Source organism: Dermacentor silvarum, chromosome 8, assembly GCF_013339745.2.
Source record: "Dermacentor silvarum isolate Dsil-2018 chromosome 8, BIME_Dsil_1.4, whole genome shotgun sequence".
NCBI lineage: Eukaryota > Metazoa > Arthropoda > Arachnida > Ixodida > Ixodidae > Dermacentor > Dermacentor silvarum.
Genome location: NC_051161.1, coordinates 147,124,859 through 147,133,907, shown reverse-complemented (window position 1 = coordinate 147,133,907; position 9,049 = coordinate 147,124,859). Strand labels below are relative to the sequence as shown.

Genomic DNA, 9,049 nt, shown 5'->3' with positions numbered 1-9,049 from the left:
GTATAAGATGAACGAGTGGCCCCACAGTGTTAGTTTAATGCAGATACATTCAAGTTCCGGTACATCCTCTAGCAAGACAGCGTCAAATTTGTTTTTGATCAGAACGGCCACACCACCTCCCCTTGATTGCCTGTCCTTACGAAAAGCCGTATAGGAAGGCGGAAAATGTCGTCATCATTCACACGTTCATGTAACCAAGTTTCAGTTATTACAGTAATGTGAGGATCGTACTGCAGCAGTAGAATTTCGAGGGGTTCGGTTTTATTCATAACACTGCGGGCATTCAAATTAAGGAGACGAAGTTGCTTGTCGTGCACATGCACGTCACGTCAGTTTTTAGGCTGTTGAGGACTGGTGTTTTTGTAGTTGGTCATTTTCACCCGCCTGTTTTGTGCATCGTCCCAAAAGTACATATCTCTGTCGATCTTTAGTTTATCGTGTATGAGGTTGATTCTTTTGCCTTGTTCCATCTCGGCCTTTGCGCTGTTCCAGAGCAGGCTGCGTTTTCTTATCGTCGATTTGGAATAATCATTCTTAATAAAGATATTCGAGCCCTTTAGTTTGGTTGCGTTTTTCAATATTTGTTTTTTTTCCGTAAAGTCTTGCAGGTACACTATTACAGGCCGCTTCCCCGCTTGCTTACCAAGTCGATGGATACGCCCTACAGATTCACATTTAACTTCGAGTTTATCTTGAAAAATACCCTTCACAACCTTGTTCTTTAGTTCCTCATCTGACTCTACTGAGGTCTCAGGTATACCATGGATAATTAGATTAGACCGTCTACTATGGTCTTCAAGATCTGTTAGCTTTTTAGTTTGAAAAGACATGACGTGTTCAAACGATTTCAGTGTGGCCTGTAGTTGATCTGTGTTTTCATGCTGTGCTGAGCGCACGGATGCCATATTTTCCACAGTACGCCTGAGGTCGTGCATCTGTTCTTTCAGTTCAGCGAATTCAGTTTTTATTTCTAGTAGTTCCTTACGAATTTCTGTCTGACCTTCAAGTAGTTGCTCGTATAGTTCCTTCTGGGTAGGTCCTGGGTTTTCCTCGACATCGCCGCAAATTAGTAGTTTGCAAACATCAAAACAGTCATACGCTATTATAAAACAACGCCGTGGGCACGGCAGGACCACTAAGCCTCGACAATCACTACGTATCGAACTACAATGGGTACTAACCTGCACCAAGCAGAGAAGCGTTCCATTTAGCGACATGGCAGCTTTGGATCCGCCGTGCCCACAGAAGACGAAATCATGTCGGTCCTCCTTTATAGCGGCGCCAAGCGATGACGTCACACCGATATGCTTGAAAGGAAAGGCCAGCAGAATTGCGTCATCAGATGACGACAGCGTTGGGAGCGAAGGGCCTTTGCTCATGAGCTGGTTCTTGTCGTCGCAGGACGCATCAAGTGGGCGTGCGCATTCAGAAGCAGCGAGGCCAAGAAAAACCTGCACCAAGCAGAGAAGCGTTCCATTTAGCGACATGGCAGCTTTGGATCCGCCGTGCCCACAGAAGACGAAATCAAGTCGGTCCTCCTTTATAGCGGCGCCAAGCGATGACGTCACACCGAGATGCTTGAAAGGAAAGGCCAGCAGAATTGCGTCATCAGATGACGACAGCGTTGGGAGCGAAGGGCCTTTGCTCATGAGCTGGTTCTTGTCGTCGCAGGACGCATCAAGTGGGCGTGCGCATTCAGAAGCAGCGAGGCCAAGAAAAACCTGCACCAAGCAGAGAAGCGTTCCTTTTAGCGACATGGCAGCTTTGGATCCGCCGTGCCCACAGGCACGGCGGATCCAAATATGCTGGAGTACATCTGCAAAATAATAATAATAATAACTGCACAATGTGTAACCTTGGAGGTCACAGTAGCCAACAATAAAGAAATATATACCGGGTGTTTCAGCAAACATTTTCAAAAATTTTTAAAGGTTGCCTGCGGCAGATAGCACAATTCTAGTTCATGAGCTTGTCCACTCGAAGAGGTGGACATTACTAGCACAAAAAAATTGAAATGCATAATCGACTAATTAAAAAATCACTAATTCAGTTTTCAACTAATTACCGTACGGCCCCCATATTGCAATTTACAAATTCTAGCTGTGCAGTTAACTAGGCGGATCTACTTGGAACGAATTCTCAGGATGACGGCAGTTTCGAAATATTAATTCCCAAACTTTGTGGAGAAATGCATTGGCATTCCAGTTACTTTTGTGCTTCATGTGTGAAATGATGTTTTGTTCAGAAAGTAACTGGAATGCCAATGCATTTCTCCACAAAGTTTGGGAATTAATATTTCGAAACTGCCGTCATCCTGAGAATTTGTTCCAAATGGATCTTCCTTGTGAACTGCACAGCTGGAATTTGTAAATTGCAGTACGGGGACCATAAGGTAATTAGTTAAAACTTGATTAGTGATTTTTTGTTAATTAGCCGATTATGCATTTCATTTTTGTTCAAGTAATGTCCGCCTCTTCAAGCAGACCAGCTCGTAAATTAGAACTGTGCTATCTGCCACAGGCAACCTTTAAAAAGTTTTGAGTGTTCTCTGAAACACCCTGTGTACATGTGCCATTCTAAAATAACTCCCAAGTGATCGTTACGCTTATGAAATCAATTTGCGAAAGAATTTATAAAAGCCATAATTTTAAATCTGCATACACTGGTCACTGCCATGTTCAGTAGGTGCGCTTTGTGGCTTCTCCACTTCCACTGGTTGACCTGGAAAGCATAAATGTAATAAATTAGCATTACAGGATAATCTCATTGGTCAGAATTGCATACAAAGGACTTGGTTTCTGAAATGTTGTCTCCTTTGTTTGCATTACCTGTAAACAATAATTGCAGTTGTGCCCACATATGTGAGACGGATCTGGCATTAGCTAAGAGTGCTTAGAAACTATGGTAAACCACTCGGAAACCCAAGCCCTTTTCACAGTTACATTATTGATCAGCTAAATATTGACCTAAAATAAGAAATAGACTAGACTGTACTGTACTTGCCTGCATCAACAGTGTTATCACGCTCACTGCATGATGAATTTGAACGTGACAGCAAGCCTGAAATTATAAAAGGTGTTCAATGAGCAAAAAACAGTATTCTTCTGTATAGTTTTGATATGGAAGAGAAACTGAACCTGTTGAAATGAATGCTAATCATTGCCAATGAAGTACAAAAATACTGCTAGTCTCCTCATTTTACCAAGTACAGAATTGTATTTCCAAGATCGATATGCCTTTCCTTTACATTTTGTTTCCAGTGTGCTTCCATACCAAAGATGTCCCTACCATCTGGGATCTATACTAAAGCCACCTCATCTAGGAAGTTAAAACAGTACAACGTTGTGTTGTTCATTTTATTTACTGATTAACACCTGCTTCTGCAGGAAAAAACCCCCATGCCCAGATTGAATCACATTTATAACAACTTTACGTAGACCATGGCTCCAGACTTCTTTTGCACAGAAAGGATAGTTTGTATAAAAATAAATAGTGGCTGCATAGCTATGTAGAAAAATATGTGCTAACATACCTGTTCTTGGTATTTCTCTCTCACTGCCGGTAGCTCCACTTGACATTTGACTTGAAGTCAGGCCTAAAAAGTAACATGCATATTACACATTCAATCAAATGCCAGTGAGCACAGTGTACAATCAGATCCTATGCTTTTAAAAGTTGTGTATATCCCAGATCTTTTACAATTGAACTGCACAGACCTTTCATAACTGAACCGATTTGCGAGTTAAAATTTACCCCTTTTTTCTATGTCATGGAGCTAAGATAGCATTGTTTCAATAGTGACATAAATGTTTCCACTTCCATTATATCTGGTGGTAACATATTCTAGCTTGAGCATTTCAGGAAAGTTAAGTGCCTGTCATCAGTGCATCTCACCACAAAATAATTGCAGAAAGCCATAAGCAAAGCACGAAAGGCCATACAAGAGACAAAAAGAAGAAGAAAAAACAAAAACAGGCCATAACAGGTGTATCTGTTAGGCAATGAAGGTAACACAAAATTACCTTGAGGGAAATTTTTCGGAATGGCGGGGAGTGTCAGTGGACATGTCTTTGCAGTGGCCTCTTCTGTCCCACTCGCATTAGAGTCAGAGTCTGTCCAGTTCCGTGGTGGCCTTCGGCATCGCTTCCTTGGAACCACTTCAGAATCACTGCCCAGGTCAGAGTGGAACTGGCTACGGTTCAGATTTTTTCGTGCACTATCATAAGTACCTGTATAAAAAGTAAATAATGAGAACTAATCCTATGCTTTGCATGAGAAACCAGCTTGCTGAAACATGAACTTACCAAACAGTCCTTTGACAGCAATGTCAAAGCGTTTCCACGCCGCCTGCGGAGGAGTCTGTTTCTTCACCATTCTACTGGCTTTTTCAGCCTTTACATGGTCAGGCCAGCAGCACTGCCTATCCGACACCCACGAAACTGGCACAACTTCAACTTCTTTTGACTTCACAAATTCGACAATGGCATAACTCATCTAAAGTAGAAAGAAATAAAATGCACTATCAACATCCAAAGTTTACATCAGGTACATACATACATACTATACATGGGCCGAAATATTTTCACCTTATTAGCCAGCAGTATATGTATGCCCGGATTCTGAATATAAGTGCACTTTTAAATGAACAAGCAAAAGTAAGATTTTCCCCAATATAGAGGAGCTGAGACAAACCTTGTCTTGCTTTCTCTGCAGAAGGGTGCAGACAGCATACATAATATATTTAAGATACATAAATACAGCTAGACATATTTTGTCAACTGAACCATATGCTAAATATGCTAAACTAAGTTTCACACATCACAATCAAGCAGTTGGTGAACAAAAATACAGACATTAAAATGATTGTGAAACACGCCAACCTTACATAAGCCATCTATTAACTCGGAGAAAAAAATCCCTGTGACAAATGGATCACTTAACATTCACTGTCAGACATGTTTCCTTTGCAATATGTAAAGTAGCCATCCAACAATAATTGTCGTGGACACAGTGAGCCCCCCGGAAATAAATGTTTGAGCAAAGGATATTGCTCATGTTAAACAGAAGCCAGCAAAAAAAATTTGAAACATGGTATGAAACCTAAAACTCAAGTGCATAGCTTACACGCTGGGCTATCAAAACACTACATCACAATTGGAACTTTCCATGCTGCATACACAGCCCTTTTTACAACTATCAGCTTCAAAGTATTGACGCTGACTATTCACATGGGTCCACTGTTACAAAGAACTCCTAATGATTAATTAGGCAGAGTACAGCTCGCAACACAACGACCTCTGGGTATGCCTGTATTGTTTACAGTGTTTCAGTAAAGTTGAAGGTATCTTGCAGTTATATTAGGTTGAATACCAAGTGTGTAAATATTATGGACCAGTACTGTACCATTATCTACACATTTTCTAAAACTTGCAATTACGGCTCACAGATAAACAAAAACTGTGGGGCCACTTACCTCACAGAAATAAAATGGTTACTCCCCAATGTTTCCTTAAAGGAGCTGTCAGTGTGGAAAGCTGGACACTTCTCTGCACTATTTGTCGAATGTCACTGAATGTCATGAACTTGTAGCAGCCGCAAAGATTCCAATTCAAACACATCCACAAGCATTATGGTGCTCCTATAATTTTTGTGCCAAAGCACTAACACTCATGAACACAGCTTCACAAACAAGGCTTCACACTACCAGAATGACAAGAAAGCTTGGAAAAACCCTAACTAACAGTATACCCTTCCGGCATGACAACGTGCTGCCCCTTCCATGGCAGCATGACCATTTTCTGGACATTACTTATGGGCCATACTTTAAGTGCCGAAAGGTGTGACACAACAAAAATTTGAAGTCTTGAGGACTCGAAAGGCTGCTTATACATGTCTTCCTTGTGAAGAAATTCTTGGCCAATAATGCACAATTCATTCGTAGAACTCATGGTGGCAATATTCTTAACAACAATTATGTGCTCGCCTTGCATGCAGCAACTGTCCTTCTCATCCAAGCTCAGCACAAAATTGTCAAATCTCAGAGTTTTATAGCACGGAAGGCTGCATGAGGGCAGGAGTGGACCATTGTCATGGGAGTGACAAGCTGACTCGATATCTTCTCTGGGGCGCTCTTTGGAAGTGCTTGATAGCAACTCTGCTATTCTGTTTCCGAGTTGTTGCAGTGGCTTTCCATGCCTCCGAAGGTGCTTCTTTAGCTGTCTCATATTATTCTCGAAAGGAAAAGCACTGAAGCAGTCAAGAGCACCATGGTGTTTTACATCATCTGGCAAGTGCAACAAACAATGAACATTGAAAGACATATGTTCTTCTCCATACAAATTTGCATAACCAGCCACAAAATGCTTCAGTAATTCCCTTGCGTAGTCAGCATGATGAATGCATAACTGCCTATTAACCAGTATTGAGAGTGCGGCATGAAGAAGCAAGAAATTTTGATACAGGTCATCTGCAAGAGTGAGGTTGAGCAGAAGTGGTCCGGTGTAGAACAAGAACAGTCTGAATTCCACAGCCTTCCAACGATCTAACTCGTCGAGGCCCCTCGGTTTACGTGCAAACTCACACGGAATGTAAGGCCGCAAGGCACTGCTTTGTTCATGAAAATTACGGCGCTGAAGCGGCCCGAGACGAACATGCAAAGGACCTGTAACCCATAGGGAGAGCAGCTTCCTGACAACACCTAGAAGAACCACATGCATGTAATCCAATGGCACATCGCGCACAGTATCAAGAGGTAACTCGAGAAGAATGGATGTTCCTCTGTGGTGCTCAAGATCATACTGCTGCCTGAAGCTGATATCTGTACGAAGGGAGCAGTTTGCATCAAGAAATACAACCTTGCCTCCAATGTATGCACCCTCAACTGTGCATTTTGGACAACCACTATACCCACTGTGGCCTTTTGTCATCATTATGAACGACCGTGCAGGTGCGTCACAAACAATTGCCTTCAGTTGGACCTGAATTAGTTGATCACAGACACTTAGACCATGAGACATCAAGTGCTGGAGCTCATCGACAAAAGGTCGCAAGAAGTCATTTGAAGAATGTGGCTTTGATGGCCCTGCAAATGCTCCAACAACAAATGGCGCAGTGCGACCATCCCCAGAAAAGCTAGCCTGGCATTGTATGGGCCACAGCTGCATCTTAGAACTTTTCGCAAGTGGCAGACCATCCACATTCACTGTGAGAGAAACAACATCTGGAATGGTTTTCACAAACCTCAATGAATGTTTTAGTCCGGCTGCAAGGCCGAAGTGACAAAAGTCACCTGGGCTCAAAGCCGTTACGGCATACTTATTTTTTCGTCGTGGAGTTTTCAGGAGTGTCCGCGCGTCATCTGGGATATCAAGTGCATAAAGGCTGCCATGACGTTTGAGCAGCTGTAGCAAGTCTGTTAGCGCATTTCTCCTTATGTTGTTTTCAACTGCCCACCTTCTAAGGCCCTCTTGAAAATTCTCTTCTGCAGCTTCTTCAACTTCTGCAATTGAGCCCTCAGTATCCTGACAGCGGGTACTTGACTGGCAGATGCGTGACAAACTATCCCCCGGCCGCACGGAATTATCCAGGTCAGAGAAATGTGCGTCTTCAGAAAGGCTTTCAGATTCTTCAACTACAGCTTCTTCGTGAGCATTGGAGACAGCATTTGTGTTGTCCCGCGAGCATTCCGGCATAACACGCAGAGGGTCAATTAGTTCAAGCACTCTTCTCGTCTCCCGCGACGCCTTCTCTGCAATACGTCCTTCGCGAGCACTCTCCATATTTACAGAGACTCTACAAGAAACCATAAGCCGATTACATCGCCTATGAAAGCTTGCGCATCTTCCCGCCTCTTCCCGAAACCACAAGTGCAGTCCTGAAGTAGGAATTTCCCGCCACTTCCCGTAACCAAGCGCAGCCCTGAAGTACAAGTTTTCCTCACCTTTGTTTCTTGTGCTAACGTCTGCAAGATGCATAAACAAGGCCCAGATGTTCAAACGGAGACTTAGCGCACGCACTTGCACGCATTCAGAGGTCCTTTGGCATGGAGGAATAAAACATAGAATAAAGAACCAACAAAACGCGACCTTTGGTTGCTTTTGGCGCGAATGAGCAAGCTGATGATGTTGATAACTAGGCGGCTACGTGTTTCTAGAGTGCCTCGATGCCAGCGCCGCCGCTCGCATCGAGGCACCCTACGTGCTTCTGTCTCTCTCACCGTGGCTGCAGGTGGGGGTGGATATTATCACCACCTATGTTCAAGATACGAATAAAATAAATTAATAACTTTCACTGAGAGCAGTTACTTATGTAACGATATATGTTTTCGTAAATTACTGAGTTTGTATTGGTTTTTGGTAGACTCTTGTTGTAATGCTGGCAACTATGGTGCGTCAATGTAGCTCGTTTTTGGCGGCGCCGGTGTTTTGTAAACAAACGAACGGTTGATCGGTGCGAAACATATTTTTTATGCGTTGGCGAAAAATGTGCTGCGATGTACAGTAGTACACCTTTGTAGAACTTTCATGGCTGGTGTTGCGGACATATGTGCGCAAGTTGATGGTGTAAAAGATAATTCCGTCGGTAGATCGCGTGGTGAGGAATACGTCAGCGTTTGGGCCATGGCCGTCACGCTTACGACACGTACATAGAAACGGCACATTTAGCGAAGTCCACGATTTAAGCGTGCTCGGGCAGGTGGAACTTATTCACATTTTCCACTCCTGCAGCGGCGTAGTTGCAAATTCGGGGCGCTTGAACTGTGTGTATTGTTATTTTGCTTTTTTTTTGTGGAAGCGTGCAATTTCGCCACGAAAAACTCTGTTGCGAATTCACGATCGAGAATTTATGCGATGTTCATTGCAGATGTCGCTTGAACTATGCGCAGTGCAGAAACTGTTGAGAAATAATCAAATAGATGATGTCCCATGGATGTCCCTCTGCCGTCTGAAGCATGACGTCCGCGTAAAATCCAGTGCAGATGTCCTTAGGACGTTCGAGATTAAAAACAAAACGGACGTTCAAAACATCCGGAACACAACGTCCCTGGGTA

The 9,049-nt window shown here is 43.2% G+C and overlaps 1 protein-coding gene across 1 annotated transcript; it reads right to left on the bottom strand.

The window, feature by feature from the left end:
• Positions 1–2,258: 2,258 nt before the first annotated feature.
• LOC119462480 (uncharacterized) lies at positions 2,259–4,529 on the bottom strand. The gene is made up of 4 exons (XM_049672123.1): positions 4,305–4,529; positions 4,023–4,229; positions 3,533–3,595; positions 2,259–3,060 (listed from the first exon to the last, which is right to left on the bottom strand). The coding sequence occupies exons 1-4, from the start codon at positions 4,492–4,494 to the stop codon at positions 2,984–2,986; spliced, it is 537 nt and encodes a 178-aa protein (XP_049528080.1). The 5' UTR covers positions 4,495–4,529; the 3' UTR covers positions 2,259–2,983.
• Positions 4,530–9,049: the final 4,520 nt, after the last annotated feature.

Coding starts and splice junctions, on each gene's coding strand:
- LOC119462480 (XM_049672123.1), bottom strand. CDS start 4,494: ATGAGTTATGCCATTGTCGAATTTGTGAAGTCAAAAGAAGTTGAAGTT. Junction 4,230..4,304: donor TGCTGTCAAAGGACTGTTTG/GTAAGTTCATGT, acceptor CTTTTTATACAG/GTACTTATGATAGTGCACGA. Junction 3,061..3,532: donor GAGAGAAATACCAAGAACAG/GTATGTTAGCAC, acceptor TTATAATTTCAG/GCTTGCTGTCACGTTCAAAT.